This window comes from Fukomys damarensis, unplaced genomic scaffold (genome assembly GCF_012274545.1).
Source record: "Fukomys damarensis isolate Sample0158 unplaced genomic scaffold, DMR_v1.0_HiC HiC_scaffold_15, whole genome shotgun sequence".
Classification (NCBI taxonomy): domain Eukaryota; kingdom Metazoa; phylum Chordata; class Mammalia; order Rodentia; family Bathyergidae; genus Fukomys; species Fukomys damarensis.
The window spans coordinates 61,533,628-61,551,065 of record NW_022900927.1 but is presented as its reverse complement, the minus strand read 5'-3'; the positions used below and the strand labels follow the sequence as shown (position 1 = coordinate 61,551,065).

At 48.6% G+C, this 17,438-nt stretch overlaps 1 protein-coding gene across 1 annotated transcript in view; it reads left to right on the top strand.

The window, feature by feature from the left end:
- The window catches only part of Washc3 (WASH complex subunit 3), a 30,759-nt gene extending 14,583 nt beyond the window's left edge, over positions 1-16,176 (top strand). The window contains exons 7-9 of the mRNA XM_010631360.3: positions 7,112-7,177; positions 14,184-14,189; positions 15,773-16,176. Of these exons, the coding sequence (XP_010629662.1) occupies positions 7,112-7,177; positions 14,184-14,189; positions 15,773-15,850 (150 nt within the window). The 3' untranslated portion in view covers positions 15,851-16,176. The remainder of the gene's footprint in view (positions 1-7,111; positions 7,178-14,183; positions 14,190-15,772) is intronic.
- Positions 16,177-17,438: the final 1,262 nt, after the last annotated feature.

Sequence of the window (17,438 nt, the reverse complement as noted above, 5' to 3'; positions counted from 1 at the left end):
CGCCCATAAGGAAAAAGCTAATATATTTATGCCAAAGAGTGAAAACCTATACCTACCATCCTGAAAATCACCTCCGTACACCCCGAAGGGGATCAACACGACCACAAGTCTCACGCCTCCCACAGACAGCGCTGTGCCTGTTTGTATTGTTATCCGCTGCGCGGCCTCTCGGTCCGGCCCTAGCCCTCTGCTGCGTTCCTTCCCCGTGTCATGTTCTGCACTCAGCAGCATCTGGGGACTGCCGAGCCCCTGGGCCATCTCCCATTTCCATCCTGGGTTGCTTGTAGGACCCTTCATCTTCTCTACTGAGACAAACGGTAGAAAAGCATTTCTCAATGTTTTCTCTAAAATAACGCGCTGCAGTTTGCAGACCACCCATAGAGCGATCAGACGGGAAGACCCAGAAAGTCCCACGCGTTATGAATACACGCGTAAATGTTCGGCATCCTCGCTGTCAGGATGACAATCTTCTTTTTCAGCTTCCTTCATCCTGGCTGCCTCCTGGAGTGTGTTGCTTTTATAGTGGCCCTGCCTCATCTGTCACATACCTGTAAATCTATTTTAGAGCCTCATAATTTAGTCTAACGACTGTGAACCCCTGTGAGCGGGAACGGACAGTCTTTCACTGGTATCACAGTTACCAGTTTGCTGAGCAGTACGGGCCACTGTGCCTCTGGGGTCCATGCCTTTCTGGTACACCTGGGTCACTGTCCGGAGGGTTTAGGCTTCCGGAAAGCCGTGGTGGCTCGGGAGACAGTGCGGGCGCCCTCCCGGACTCCTTTGCTTCTCACAGCCCCGCGTGAGCGTGTTCGGGTCAGGTCACCTCTCAAGGACCCGGTTCCCTCATGTGTAATATAAGACCAGAAGGCCCTTCTAGACTGACGGTCTATTAATGGAGCCTCAGACGTGGAACACTTGCCAGCCTTTTCTGATTTGTGTTTCCCCTTTTTCAGCAGTTTTTGCCCAAGCGTTTTCGTGAGTGAGCCCGTGTGTCCCCAGCACGGCCAGCGAACACGGATTCTGTCTCGGTTGTCACAGCAGTGCGCACTGCTCCCCGACCTTGCCTGGAATTGTGCACCCCGACCCCTCGTCCAGCGCTTCCCCCTGGTGACTGGCAGAGCTCAAGGACGCCTTTGCCAGTAATAAATCGGGCATTGGAAAAGTCTGACTTCCACATTAAGGAGCTAATGACTTGTATTTTTGAAAAACCAATTTGGCGAAAGTCTCTTCAGACACCCGGGCTTTTTTAAGCTGTTTTCTTTGGGCTGCTGGGGATGCAATCGAACACTGGTTCTGGCGGTCCCGGGCTCCGGGCTCCTGTCGCGGACGGTGGCTGCCGGCCTGGGCGGGGATCTGCTGACCTCTGTTACCTAGGGCAGAGTGGCTGCGCTCCTGCCTGTCCCTCTAGGCGTGGTTACCGAGGGAGGAATTTGCAATTGGAGACGACCTCTTTGGGAGAAGCCAGCTCTCTGCCGTCCCGGGTTAGGTCCTTGTCACCCATCTGCAGGAGGAGTCGGACACCAGGCAGCCGCGAAGAGCGTCTGTGCAGGCGCAGTGGAGCCGCATGTGAAGGCGACAGCGCGTATTTCATTTGTGTGTGTATCAGAATCAGTGTTTTCTGAATACGTGAACTTTGTGTCTTTTGCTTTTTGGTTTTTTAGCACTGAGGAGTGAAGCAGGGGCTTCACTGAGCAAAATCCCCAGCCCCTGTTTTATTTGTTTATTTGAGACAGAGTCGGGGTAAGTTACTAAGTTGCCCAGGCTGGGACCAAACTTGCAATCCTCCTGCCTCCCAGAGCACTCGCTGGGACTTCAGTCCATGTGCTGCCGGAAGCGGGGACAGAGTGCTGGGGTTGCAGGCACAATTTTGTTCAGTGTTTAGCTTTACACTCCTTGTCCGATGACTTGATTCCCCTCACGTATGAATGCAGATAAAGATGCAAGGGAACATTTGTCATTTAACTGACAGTGTAGTTTAGCTGACTCTGGAAGTGTTTTGTCCACGAGGTAAAGGAAGACACACAGGCCAGCCGAGGCGGCTGAATGGTCCCGTGAGTCCGGCCAGGTGGAGCTCGGGTGCAGTGTTACCCATGCCCTGCCGTGGCCGCATAGCCAGAGGACCGAGAAACACACGTTTCTGTCACACTTGTGGCAGAGAACTGCCCGAGTTACTGAGGGAGCTGGCCTCTAAGGGGACCATGGGTGCGGAATTGCTATGTCAGTTTTTCGGAGTATGACTCTTCCCATCTTTCTGGCTGCCCTTAGAACCTTCTGTGTGTTACCTAGAACATTGGGGAGCTCAGGAAATGTGTTAAAGTATGTATTTGCCCTTTTAGATATTTATTCTTTTTTAAAATTTTCTGTTTGTTTTGTTTTTTTGAGACAGGGTCTTATCACCTAGTTGAGGCTGGCCTTGAACTCAGTGTGTAGCCCAGCCTGGTCTTGCATTTATGCTGATCCTCCTGCCTCAGCCTCCTAAGTACTATGATTACAGGTGTGTGCCACCACACCTGGCTGAAAAAAGAAAACTCATACTGTATATGTTTGCTAGCAGTAACCAGTGACTTGCTAGTTCAGGTTCTACGTTTCTTGCTTTTCCTGATGTGTAATAATGACAGGAAGTGAGAGGGCACTGCTAAGTGATTTTGTTGTCAGGATCTATTCAGTAATATTTTATGTGTCTGCCTTTATTCTCCATTTATTTTTCTTCACTGGTGTCACCGTGGTCTTACAGCTCAGAATAGTTGGACACTGACGTCACATCCTCCATCGCAGCTGTCCGTAGATGGCATCCCCTCATACGGGAGTTCGTTGGAAGCAGCTTGCTCCAGGCACTGGTCCTCACTGTAATTATTTCTATTGAAAAAGTCTCTGGGAAATGTATTTGGAGTTGTGACCCACAGGAACGTTTGGAATTCTGAGTCACATTTAAGAACAGTCACACACCAACAGACCAGTGTCCGTACACCCATGCCAGTCTCCATTAGAGCTGCAGATGGATATTTGGCCGCGGTACACTTGAGTTCTTTGTTCTTTTATACTCAGATGAGTGGGCATTAATTTTAATTAAAAATAATTTCGAGGGAGAGTAAGTGAAACATGAGAATTGAAAATGCAAACTAATCTTTAGAAAGTAATGATAAATTTAGTATGCTAAATTCATCAAATCAGTCTTAAGTATAAAAAGTGTGTTAAGTGTATTTCTTCAAGAACTTAATAAGAGAATCATAATATACTTTTTGGGAACATTATCACTTTTGGAAAATTAACTCAGAACTGACTATTCTGTGATTTAAACTAGTACAATCATCTTTATAATCAATTATTACTAAGAATTGTATGCTTTATCACTTTTCTTTTGAGACAAGATCTCACTGTGCAGTTCAGGCTGGCCTTGAACTCACTATGTAGCCCAGATGGACCTCAGACTAGCAGGAATCCTCCTGCCTCAGCCTCTCTAGTGCTAGGTTCACAGGCATGCACCACTGGGGCCTGGCCATTTTTTTAAAACCACTTTTATTGCTGTTTGAAGGTATTTCTTTAAATCCTCTAGAATGATAAATGCAGTAATGTTTTCAAAACCTGAGCAGCAGAACATCTGAACTTACTTCATGCTTAGCTTGAGTAGCAAATTCCAAAGCAATTTCTTTCTTTTTTTTTTTTTTTTTTTCCACCAAGGCTCAAACTCAGGACCTTGTGCTTGCAAGGCAGGCACAAGGCCACTGAGCTAAGTCCCCAGCCCTAAAGTGATCTCAGTAAAAATTCTTTGAATTAGCCGGGTGTGGTGGCTCACGCCTATAATCCCAGCACTTGGGAGACTGAGGCAGGAGGATCCCTGTGAGTTCGAAACCAGCCTGGGCTACATAGTGAGTTCCAGGTCAGTCTCACTACATAGTGAGACCCTGTCTCAAAAACAAAACAAAACAAAACAAAAAAAATTCTTTGAATTCCTAGAAAGTAAAAGTGTAAAATTTGGAAAATTCACAGTAACGCATGTTTCCAAAACCAAGAATCAGGATACATACTCATGATGGGCCTCCCAGTGCAAACCTTTAAAATCCTGGTTACTGCTTTTGCGTTATAATGAAGGGAAGGAAATGAGTCTTCCAATTACTCTAAAATCAAGAAATAGAATTGAGGGAACACCTGTGCACCTTCGGTCATTAAGGTTGGGTGTTTGCTAGGAGACAAGTGTAATTAGCAGGGAGGAAGGAAACCTGACGCAGCTGTGTTGTAAGCGGTCCGTCCCTAACAGTAGACCCTGCGTTTCTGACATAACTCGCGTAAGGTTTTTCTTCATAGGCATTCAGAGTACCCTCTGTTCCTTATTCCTAAAAGGCACAGACAGAACTGCCCAAGTGCATTTATTTTATGAATGAATTACAGTAATTACAGTAATGGACCTAGCGGGCTCCTGCGGCCCTGATCCTGGCTGGTATCACTTTGCCCATTTTTCATGCAAGCTGTTCCTTCATCTTTAGGCAGAACTGACAGTATTTTTTACGTCAGAACTCATCCTTGGAACAGAGATAATTTACTGCAATTTTCATAGAAACCACGGTGTATAGTGCTAGTCAAGATTTGTGAGCCTCTTTTTGACCCACAAATCATTTCAATTAACATGTCACAGTGAAGAAGAGAAATTTAAGTCAGTTTTGTAGCTTTTCATTGAAAGCTTTGGAAGGAAAAAGAGCATTGAGCCTTTTTTTTCCTCCTGTGTTCAGCAAACAGTTATCTATCATGTATAACATCTTCTCTAAAAAATGTATCTCAAGTATAAATTTATAAATGTCACCTATATTGAAAATAGCGCTGCAGGGCCCGGGACCCAAGTTCAATCCCCAGTACCTAAATAAATAAATAAATAAGTAAACTAGCGCTGTAGAAAGTCAAAAGGCAAAGTTACAGTTGAATTCACCTCACAAAGTTGAAGTACAGAGAGCCGGACTGGAAGACTGGCTGCTCGGTCTAAACCACAGATCTCAGTCCCACCCATCCTCCATGCAGGTGATCCTGTCCACCTCTCAACTCATTTGGTCTTTGTGTGTGTGTGTGTGTGTGTGTGTGTGCGCGCGCGCGTGTGTATGTGTGGGATGGAACTTGGGTCCTTGCGCTTGTGAGGCAGGTGCTAGAACCACTGAGCTGAATCCCCGGCCCTGGACCAGAGTTTTAGCTTCCTGTTTCTTTGTCCTCGAAGCCTATTATAATTCACATTAAAGTCGCCTCCTGGAACAGTAGCGCTCTCAGGGGTGTGGCCCGGGAAGAGGGTTCTGTGTTTCCGTGCATGGTTCTAATCCATCTCATATTTAGAATGCACTGAAGGATCTCTTTTTATCTGAACTTTCATAGGCTAAATGTTGCTAAGCCATAGTAGGAAGCACCACAGTCCCGACGATAGGTACGGAGCGGGGCCTGCGCACAGCCGCCTCGCTTTGGGACCTGTCCCCGAGTGGCCCCTGACGTCACTGCCAGAAGTGAGGGTCTCTCCTCCTAGAATCGTCTTTTCCTGAGCATTTTTAAAAAAGTAAATAAGGATGAACTCTGGTGAAGTAAAATTTTCTGATTTAGAAAAACGAAGGCTATGGTTAGTGATGACCTATCTTAATTTGGCAAGATCTGTAGTATTTCTGTAGTCTTTTCTGTAAGAAACATAAGGTCTTTAACCTTGAAGGCTTTCATGTTTGTTCTTATGCTTGCCTGGACTTAAACTCAGATTTCAGTAGGGAATGTAAAATAAAACCTGAAATTGTTGGGGAGAGGAATAGCTGGACAAATTATGTACTTATTCTTTAAAAAAATGAGATGTGTATTACATATGACAAATGATTTAGAGACCTGTACATTTCTGAGTGTGTGTTTTTCTCTTTAAGTGAACTCCTAGCCCATCTCAAAGAGTCAGCTTAGAGATCACCTCTGGGGTGACTGTGTCCCCAAGCACTCTGATGGCCTGAATCTAACGTTGCCCCAGCACAGGCCTCTGTTGTCACCGTGACATTGGACACTGAGGTGCAGGGTTGTGGGAGCAGAGTTCCACCACGGACGATAGGACTTGCCGCTAGCCACCCCTGAGGGTCCCTGCGGCCGGCAAACACGCGAGGGGCAACTGCAGAGGAGCCTCAGGGGTGTCTGAACAGCGTCCCCCTCAGGAGCCGCCCTGCCCTCGTGCTGTGAGAGAAGGCGCAGCACAGTGCGACCTGACTGGCCCTGCTCCCCCTCTGCCCTCAGAGGTGAGGGGTCAGGATATCTGAGGAGGTTCAGAGATGAGATGTGGGGGTGAGATGTGAGGAGGTGAGCAGGACGTCTGATCTGAGGACCCCTCCTAGGGGTCGGGATGATGTAATCAAAGCCATCATGTTCGGGTCTCCGCACCCATGGAGACAGTGCAAAGAGGGGTGCTGACGGGCACCGCAGGCCGTATCTATCATTTGTGTATCAAATGAGTTTTCAGGTAAATTTGATTTCTACCTCATGAATCCTTAATGTTTTCATGCTCTTACCTTGAATGTAAAATTCTCACACTGAATATTTTTGCAGCTCAGGACCCTGCTCCAGTTGTCAGGCTTCGTGTTGGTACTGGGGTTGGGAAGGTGTAAGCTGCTCAGTGCGGGCCCTTTAACTCGGTTTGATCCCTGTGCCCAAGTGGTATCCAAGTGGAGCAGGACCATTTGCTTATTAAAAGAACATTAACGTGGCTAGAAGTCTGTTAGAATTAGCTCTGGAATCTTTATATTTATTTGAAGGGACATTCATTTATATAGCTAATTGTTCATTGTGTTGCTCCAGCTAGTGTTTTAATTATTTGAGTTACCAGTGTTTTCTTTAGGAGTGTAAGAGAGAGAAAATGACCTCTGCTTTCTGTACAGCAGAATTAATAGTGAATAGCCTTGAAGAGTTGAATTTGGACCTGTGTGGTATTGGATAACAGTAATTCCATTAAGTCAGTGTACAGTGGAACTTTACAGATTATTTCAGTGCTTTGCACTTATTAACATAAAAGCAAAGTAAGAACGATTTTCAGTAACGAGGCACCTAAAGCCTTGTGTTGGGGGTAATTGGAGCCGGGAAGGCGGCCTTGCTAATTCTGAATTCCTATCTTACGTCTCTTACTCAGGGTGTTCCGGTGGTGGCGATCAGAAACAAAATGATATCAGAAGGACTGGACCCAGATCTGCTTGAGTAAGTAATTTTTCTAACTCTATTCTTGTCAAGGTATTGAATATATCAGTTATAATAAAAACACTTCACAGTCTCTTTTCTCCTTTGTAGTACTTTGTATTTGACAAAGCCGTCTTCATAAATAATGTCTACATTTCAGAAATGTTCTGTGCCACTAACACCAGCTCTTCCACAGTTTAGGAGCAGTTTCAAGAGATCAGTGATGAATCTAAGTATCCAAAGGAGCCAGAATTTCATGGCAGTCTTTTTTTTTTTTTTTTCCATGCTACCTTTTTCAAAGGAGCACTGTATCATCTACCGACATTTCACTTTAGGTTTCTGTGTGTAGGAAATTTATTCTGTCCTGACCTGGTAAGCCAGATTGAGAAATCAAAAGAGCAGAAACTTATCCTAGGTCCATGTTGATGGTTGTGAAGCTAGATGCCAGTTAGTGTGAGTTTTTTACAGTACTTTTTGAGAAATGCTAAAAAATAGTAGCTTAGAACTTTGATGATAATTCATTCCATTCCTAGCAAATCTGGCTCCGTGGCTCACCCTGGACAAAACGAGTGCTAACGGATTCCTCCACACTGTTCTATCTTGCGAGTGCCTTCGATGCTCGTCCAGAGGCTTTTCCATCGGGTTCCAGTGGGTCCCGGAGTGGTCCAGGCGTTCCTGCCAAACTAGGACCGTGCTTCGTATTATCTGTCAGCCCTTGGCACTTCACAAAGGGAGGTGAACCCGTGGAAGGGTGTTCTTGTAGTGTATCCTCCAACACGCAGAGTAGGATAAGAACGTTGCCGCGTGAGCAGGACCAGAGCTCCCGCACAGGCGTGCATGAGCGAGCCTCCAGGTGGTTGGGGCGACTGGCCTGGCTGGGAACTTGGAGCTGAGCATCTCTGGAGTATTTGACGCTGGTTCTGGAAATTGTGTCTGACACCGAAAACCAGGGACTTGTGACATGTATTTTAATGTGTGTCGAACACTGAGTTCGTCCGGTGCTGGTACTCACTGGGATGTATTTGCATTTGCCTTTGACCTCTGTTTCTTGGGGAAATACACGGTAGACTCCCAGAGGGCTAAGGTGGGCTTTACAGTGGCGCTGTCTCTCTCTAGAGAAAACATAAGGAATGCAAAGTCGGTGCCCTAGAAGGGCACATGCGTAGGGTGGCCAGCCTCAGCCTGCAGGCCCAGCCTCAGTCCCATAACTCAACCAGTGATTCATGCTCACAAACCAGAAATCACCCTTGCTCCCGCCCTCTTTCAGACCCGTCCTGCGTCAGTCAGTGATTTTCTCACTGAGTGTGGGAGCAGCTCTCCTACCTCGCCACAGGCCTTCGCACACGTTGCGTTTCTGGCCTGGATTATTACAGGAGCTCTGATTCGTTCTCCAAGCCGTGCGCTAAAGCCGGGTGGATGTGTTCACGCCTCGTTCCTCCTTCCGGCTTCACACGTATCCTGACACCTGACCGTCACGCGCACTGCATCAGCCCCGGGCCCTCTGGAGCTCACGTGTGCCCGTGTCCTGCAGCCACAGCAGACTGCGTGCAGTCCTCCGTGGGTATCAGCTTCCTGCTCCCTTGGGTGTCTTTGAATGTTTTTGCTGCTGACTCTAGAACCCCTGCCCGCATCTCACCGCCTGGCCAGTTTCTCATCCTCCAAGAATCCTTTCAGCATCACCGCTTTCAGAAGCCCTCAGGTGACGGTGACTCTCGAGCGCCCATCGCCCTGATCTCCCGGGTAGGTCCAAGCGTGCGTCACGGTCTGTGAACGCTGAGAAGCATCCCGAGAGGTGGTGCCCAGTCTAGGGCGGAGTTCCGGGAACGGCGCACAGTCTTCCGGCAGAGCCGGCAGCGCTCGCTGGTGACCCGCTACCTCAGCAGCACAGCCGGGGACACCAGGACGGGCAGGGTGGGCGGTTCCAGCACGTGGTGCTGCATCTGATGACCTTGTTCTCAGAGGACTCTGGTGCCTCGGGACCAGGTTCACGTGGAGCTGGGGAGCCCGGCTTCGGGAGGGGAGTGAGGTGATGAAAGGGCGGGGCAGCCACAGCCAGCCCGGGGCGGCTGCGTTTGCATCGAGGTCTCGGGTGCACGGGAAGCCTCGTCCGGAACTTGCAGGAGAGTGTTGTCTCCTTTCTGCTTTTAAAAGTCTAAACATGTCCCTGCTTTTTACTGCGTCAAGTAGGAACAGACTGCTGATTGGTAGAAAAAATCCTAGATCCGCTGGCACAGCACCTCACACAGCCAAGGTTACCGCAGGATACACGGTGACCCGCAAATGCATGGCTGTCTGATTGATTTGTGTGCATATATTTGGAAGCTAAAAGCGCAAAGACAGTGCGCACGGTAAAGGGAAGGAGCCTGGCAGTGTTCCTAGAAACTGACATCAAATGCTAGAAAACTGAAGAAGATGCTTGATAATTACTAAATATTATTTGATACTCCTAAGTGGTGATTTTAAAAGGCCAAGTCTTTTATTTTTTAAAGTAACAGTAGTTCTTCTGGGACCAAGAATTAGTCTTGTTTTGTTTGTAAAAATTAGTTTCAGCATGCCTAGAATCCCAGCACTCAAGAGGCTGAGGCAGGAAGATCACAAATTCAAGGTCTGCCTGCCATACATCATGAGTTCAAGCGTGGCCTGGACTGCACAAGGAGACCCTCAGAGCCCCCCTCTGAAAATCTTTTTGAAACAAAGAAGATATAGAACACCCTTGTTCCTCTCATACTCAGAAATTTAAGGAAAACTTAACTGTTGGAAAAGTTTAATTCACTTTGGTCCAAAGTTTAATCTTTACGTTTCCATTCGAAAATGCAAAATGGGTAAATCATGTTTTGAAATTTCTTTCAATCAACACCTAGATTTTCTTACCAGGAAAAAACTTTTCCTCCCTTATCCTGTTGTGCACTCTTACATCTGTGTCCCAGAGTTAGTTGCTGTTACTTCCTGGTAATGACTACTTTGGTGACTCTGAGCTAAGTTAATTGGCGTCCACACTGCTGGCTGGTCAGAGACAGAACCCATGACAGCCTAGGCTCAGAGCAGCCTGAAGACGGTGGTCCCCTTGCCGGGGTTGGATTCTGCCTGGCCGCCTTCTAGCACGAACCTGGCTTGATGTCCGGCCCCTCGGCCTGTCGGCTTCCTGCCCTCATCAGTAACAGGGAACCGAGGTGCTTTCGCCTCTCACAGAATGGCTGAGGCTGGGTCAGCCCAGAGACAAGCGCTGCAGCTCTGATGGAGCCGGAAATGTCCAGTGAATGTCAGCTGTGGCTTAGGAGCGCTTTGACAGAGGGACACGCAGCGCAGCAGCTCTAAACTGGTTTACGCGGCCTTCCAGCACAGCTTGTTTATCCTCCCACGGCGGCCTGTACACGGTTACGTTTCCAACAAGGACAAATTTCACCTGCATGACACTATATTCTGTTTTCTCAAACAAAATCCGTATCTTTAACTGCGGTAAAGAACAGAATTCTGAAGCTGAAATTCAGTTGGTCACACCTTTAGTTTTATTGGGAGGGTGCAGTGTGTAGCATGTTGATTTGGCTAAAGAAAACCTGTACTGGAGTTCCAGCTGGTCCCCAGACCGGACGGAGCCGGCCGGGCAGGCTGCGGAGACCCCCTCCACTGCTCCACCTCAGCCTGCCTGTCACCGCGTGGGCGGGACGTCTCCGTGCTACACGGAAGGTGCCAGAAAGAAGGGAGGCTCGTTCTGCAGGGCCTGTCCACCGCTCCTGCCCTCTCCTCACCGACCAGCGTCCTACTGTACCCCCACACTGGGCCAGAGTTTGCGTGGGGAGTTCCACAGCTGGCTCATTCCTGCTGGCAGACACTAGCTAGAAAGTGCAGGGCAAGTAAAAATAAGACCAAGAACTCGTGAACAGGACATGTTTGGAGACCTTGCTACACGCTGGAGATGGACGAGAAACTGAGGAGGAGCTCTGCCCAAGGCCTGTGTGCTCCACACCGCAGACTGCTACAGCTTTTACAACCCCAGAGGTTTCATGTGATCTGCTCGTCTTCAGGAACCTTACTGTTCTGCTCTCGCCTTAAGTATACATCCTGTTGCACCGCGTAGAGCTCTGACCACTAACAGACAAGGGTTGTGGGACCCCGTGACTCTGCGTATGACACTGAAGACGTGGAAAAGTACCCGACTGATAATTACTGCACCCTGTAGTCTTACCAGCGTTTTCAGTATTAATCTGTTTTAACTGCTTTAATATAAAGAAAAATATTTCCAAGTACTTTATCTACATAATTAGATATTTCCCCAAAGAATAATTATTTGGTTTTTTGTCCTCGAAGTGCCTATGGTTTTAATAACAGATATAAATCTTCCTTTGATGGAAAGAAACTGAACCAGCAATATCCGTGTTTGAGGGGTCGCTTCATGCTCAGGGCTGCGGAAACCGACTCAGACTAGTTTCGGCAGAAAGGAGCTCCTGGCTCCGCGCGGAGGAGCTGCTGTGGGACCGCGTCCTGGCCCCGTCTTGGCCTGGCTCACATCCACCTTTCCTCCCGCTTCATCCCGGCTCTCCTTCCTGGGGTAAAAACCATGTCTGTCTTCCTGCTGACAAGTAGCCGCTCTGTAGCCAGGGAGTGAAGCCCCCAGCAAGGCCTGGATACTTTTGTTCTTGCGAAGTGAAAGAGAGCTGCTTTTTTCTGCCCAACCCGTAGCTCATTTCTAGAGAAATATTCCGATTGGCCCCGTGTGCCTTTTGGGCGCTCTGGGGTCCCGCCCCAATTTCAGGGCCCTGCGTGTGATTGGCCAGGCCTGGGTCATGTGACCTAAACTCGCCCAGGGGAAGGGAGAGCTGTGAGGACCTAACCTTCCTTGATCACGTAGGCGGGAGGAGAGTCAGTGTCACGGTTAACATGTGCTAATGGTACGCTAAAAAGAACGGATTCGGTTCCTGTAGAGGCTGATTCCCGGAGGGCAGTGTCCCGTGTAACCTCTGCCTCAGTCCCGAGATCCAGAAAGGGAGAATTTCAAGTCCCGAGTTTACAAACTTTGGAGCCTTCGGCCTTCGAAATCCCGACGTCACAGTTGTCCCTGGTCATCAGGCCACTTCCGGGTCTGCCCGCTGGAGATGCGGTGCTCGGTGTCACACCCATTCGTGTTTGCGTAGTCTGCATGCACGAAAGGGAGGGAGGGACGGACGGACGGACGGAGGTCGGACAGACGAGGCTTTGAGGGCCTGCTGATGAGGCTCCCAGGGAAAGCGTGCTGCTGAGACCCAGCCTGAGCTCCCGGCTCGAAGTTACCAGCAGTCAGGGTGGAAGGCCTTTCACCCTCTGCGTTGATTCCCACGGAAGGGGAACGAGTCGGTATTTAAGTGGGAAAAATGTTTTCTTTATAACAACACACTGAGAAATGCAGCCAAGAGCTTGTTACTTGGAAAGCAGGTGAAAGATGTAAGATGAAATGTTGAGTCTTTTTCTCCATATTTTCAGGTGTATTTATTTTTTGCAAGTTAATATTGTACTTGGATATTAAATAGCCAAAAATTGATGAAATTTTTATTTCTCCGGGAGAAAGTTTAGAAGAATATATTCAATGTATCTAATACTGGAATGAAGAAAAGATTTTTTAAAAAATTTTTAACAAAACACTTTATATTGACATATTGGGGGCAATTTATAGTTTTTAAACCTTTAATATTGAGTGAAATCAATATTCACTGAGTACAGTACTATATTAAATATCAGTCTTTTGTAAGTTTTTTAAAAGACAAATTGATTTGTATGTATTTTAATCTTATACTCTTTTCTTTCTGAATTTTGACTCATTTTTGGCTGAGGTCAGCCTAGCAGCTAATTTAAAAATTCCGTTTTTTAAGACAGTTGCAGACTTAGTAATGAGCTAAGAATTAAGAATTTTAGTGATAATCTTGGGCTACCAATCTAATGTCTTTATTATAATCACTAAAGATTGGGATTTTTTTAAAACTACATGAAACATTGCGAATATAGTTAGAGTTTTACATACTTTATGTATTTTGCTGATAAACTGTTTTAGTGAGTCCCCCCACCACCACCATGTCGAGGATCAAGCTCTGAACTCAGGACCTTGTGCTTAGAAAGCAGGTGGTGGAACCACTGAGCTAAATCCCCAGCCCTTTCCTGACATATTTAGAGTAGTAAGACACCACACTATTACAAAGTGGCTCTCCACGGTTCAGCAGGAGAGTGCTTATTCTTTGGATTTACAGAGGCTGGCTGTAGGCTGATAGTTTAAAGTTGCAATCTTTTGAAAAATGTCTTACAGCTTCTTTCCCCAGATAACAAGTAAAAATGAAAGATTCGTGGGTGGGTGGGCAGGATGGAGGAAGAGCATTTTGATCGGAGTGGAAAGACCCATGTTTCTGTGTCCCTGCAGCAGAGCCAGGTCTGGCTAGAAGCAGTGGTTTGCTCTGAGTTTTATTATCGCTGTAAACATTGCTGTAAGGCAAGTGCTTCCCCATAGACCTCATTTGATTCTTGTGGTTTCTCTCCTTTGGGTACCCAAGAGAACTACTGTATACTTTCTGTTCTCCTAGCAATTTCTGTTTCAAGTAGCCTTAAATTTATTTGAAAATGGGTGAGGGTAGACAAAACCAGTACTGGAAATCAGAACCCTGCGCACTGTCTACAGGAATATAAACGAGGCATCTGCTGTGTGGTGTGGTTGTTCCTCAGAAAATTAAAAATAGGATATGATGTCATCTAGCAATTTACTCCTCTTTGAGGTGCATCCCAAAGGACCACAGGTGAGATCTCAGAGAGATCTTTGTACACTCGTGTTCAGAGCAACATTATTCAGAAATCACCAAAGCGTGGGAGCACGACGGTCATTGGCAGAGGAAAGGAATAGTATGTAGCCTTGAAAAGGAGGGAGACTTTGACGCATGCTACAACAAGGGTGAAGCTGTGGGGCACAGTACTAACTGAAATAAGCCTGTCACAGAGGGAGAAATAGTGCGTGACTCCACTTGGCTCCGGCATCTGTGGTATCCCGGCTCATGGCCATAGAAGGAACAGTGGCTGCAAGGCCCCGGAGAGGGGGATATTGTTTGACAGGTGGAGTTGCAGTTTGCAGGACAGGAGCCCTGGGCGGAGGGTGGTGACGCTTGTACACCGTCTGCCTGGCACTGCTGAATGTGCTCAGCACGGTGGGTTGTGCACTTTAAACCACGACAGCGGGTCTGGGCATTGAGTTCCGTGGGGGTGCACTCCCCAGCGTGTGCACAAACACAAGGCAGTGCGTACACATGCACACACACACACACACACACACACACAAAGGAAAAAGTAGTGAAGCTGGTAACTGTTACGCCACCTGCATTTTGCCGCGGTAGCAGAATGAGCAAACACGACAGACAGTGGGCGGGGTGAGGATGTGAGAGAGCAGTGTGGACCCAGCTAGCAGGTCCTCATGAGCTCAGCGGGGCTGCCGGGAGCCTGCAGGTGCAGGTGAGCCTCGGAAGCATTCAGGTGGAAGCCGTACACACATGCTCGGACAGCAGTGTTTCCTAGAGAGAGGGAGGCAGCACCGCACCCTGGGCTGTGACGGGGGAGGCAGGACGATGCCTGTGGTGAGAGAAGCGGGACTCGGGGCCCAGTGCCTAGGAGGCCATTCCGGAGACAGGAAGCAGCGCGTTGTCGAGCCAGACACTCGGCAAGATGGAAGCCACGGTCTGAGTAACTAAAGGTAGCTCGTAGGCTACATTCTAAGTAATAGTTCTGCTTAGTGAGTGTCCTGCCTCTTTACTAAGGCAGAAATTGTCTTTAATTTTGTCATCCTCTGCATTTCCCCCGGCTGTGCTTTGCTTGCTCAGTTTACCTTCTTGGCAGGAGTGGCTGGGGGCTGGGCGGTACTGCGGTCGTGCTGGGTGGTGATTTATGGCCACCCTGGGACTGGGGGCTGGGCGGTACTGCGGTCGTGCTGGGTGGTGATTTATGGCCACCCTGGGGCCCGTCCAGCCGTGGTGTGATGGCCGCGTTGCCCTCCAGTCTGGCTCCTTACGGCACCATGCAGAGCCTGACCTTACCGCGTCTCCTCGCTGTGCCTGGGAAACCATTGGGTGGTATCTTTACCAACTCATACTTTTTATGTTCATCTGGAGATAAAACTTGGAAGTGAGAACATTCTAATATTGAAAACCTTCTTTGGCTAACCACTTTTTTTCCCTGCTCAGTTTCCCGCCAGTTTCTTTCTTTTATGTATGTATGATGTATGTTTGTAGGCTTTTTGAGACAGGGTCACGCTATGTTGTTCAGGCTGACCTTGAACTCATGTAGCCCAGGCTGGTCTCGAACTCAGAGATCCTCCTGCTTCGGCCCCCCAGTGCTGAGATTACATAAGGTGTGCCCCCCGCACCCGGCAGTTGGGAACTCTCTTCCGTCTCCCTGCCTCTCTGCAGCGCTCCTGACGGGCGGGCTTTCCTTTTCCTTCCTTTTCCGGCTCGCCTTTCTCAGCCCTGTGTACACAGGCAGCGTGGCGTCACCCGGTCCCGCAGCCTCGGCCTGGAGCTGGGTCTGTGTGGCGAGGAGAAGCAGAGGCGGGACGGGAGGCTCGGCCACCGCAGGAAGAGCCCTTCGTGAAGGGCGCCGGCTTCCTGGAACCCAGCAAAAAAAAGACGCGGCGGTGCCGGACGGCGGCAGCGAGAGGGCTGCGGGGGACAGCTCGGACAGCGCGTCCTCCTTCAGCGACTGAGCCTCGCACGCGCGTGTAAAGGGGCGCTCACCTCCTCCAGAAACCTCAGCTCCGTCCTGAGACTTCGAGTGGCTACGTACCCAGCGCCAGGCTTCCGGTCTTACGAATAAAGCGTTTATAACCTGCCAGTGCTCTTGTTACCGAAGTAAGTGTTCTGAAATGAAAACAGAAGAACCTGGGCTGCAGTGAGTGCCTCAGCGCTACTATGGGGTATTCGGGCACGGAGTGGCTCCCCGAGTGGAGCTCGTGTGAGTTCGGAAATCAAAGAGACCCATCGCAAAAATAAATGAATTACACAACTTTTGATTGCTTTAATGTGAAAAATATTATGTACTTCTTTGTTTGGTTTTGTTTTTTGAGACAGGGTCTCACTATGTAGCCCAGGCTGGCCTTGAACTTGAGGTGATCTTCCTGCCTCAGCCTCCCGAGTGTGCCACACCCAGCAGTTATGTACATTTCTGTCAAGAACTCTTTAAATTCCTGGCAGAAAATAATGATGGAAATTTTCTGTGACACCTTGAAACACATATCTGTTTGATCAAGTGTGTGTGTTTTGTTTTGTTTTGTTTTGTTGGTTTGTTTTTTGTTTTTGTTTTATGTACCGGGATTGAACTCAGGACTTTGCGATTTTGAGGCAGACGGCCACACTAAGCTAAATCCCGGGCCAAAACACGTCTATTATGGGTACAAGGACTTCCTGGAAGTCTTTATTAGCATGCACAGCTTTTCTAACACTTGATTTGTGCTTCCTATATTATCAAAGTCAGATGTCTTCATTATATTTATTATTAAATAGAAATGTTGAAGGTATTTCCAGTGTAGTTGAGAATAAGCAAGAGTTAATCGTCATCAACTGCCTTATATCACTTAAGGAAAATTGGATTTGCAGTTAAAATGTTCTCCTCACCCCACCGTGCAAGTAAGTCTTCCTACTTAGTCTAGAAAACCTATGAAGTACTTGGGTGGAAAGATACATAAATGGGGGACCAGGGGTTTAGCTCAGTGGTTCTGCCGCCTGCCTTGAGAGGCGCAAGGTCCTGAGTTCCATCCCCGGTACCAATACATACATGCATTTGTTTAATGGTATTTGTGATGGATTATCTCTGGGTGTCGCCCCCAAAACCCACCCAGAGGCAGGACCCGTGCAGTGCTCAGATGGTGGGGTGCTGTCGGGAGGTGGGGCCTGGTCAGGGGGGCGTGACTCTGGGCGTGGTGTGGCGGTGCCTCCCTCCCTGGCCCCGCCCCCTGGCTCTGCTTCCTGCCAGCCCTGCCGCGAGCAGTCCCTCCGCCAGCCCACTGTTCCCTGAAAACTGCGCACCGTGAGCCAAGATAAACCTGTCCTGGAGCGGCGTCAGGTGCTGGATCTCCGCACCGAGCAGAGTGACTAAGTGCTCCTCAGTTTAGGTCTGCCAAAAGTGGGGACTTGAGGGAGGACCCGGGGCTGTCGTTCCCGGGGAGGTGAGGTGGCAGCAGGAGAGAACCGGTGAGGCCCGCGGAGGGAAGCACTGTCCGGGGTGTTCCCTGGGTTACCATTTGGGCATCCGGCGGCCCCGACCGCCAGAGAAGCTTGCGGGCCTCCCAGGCTGTC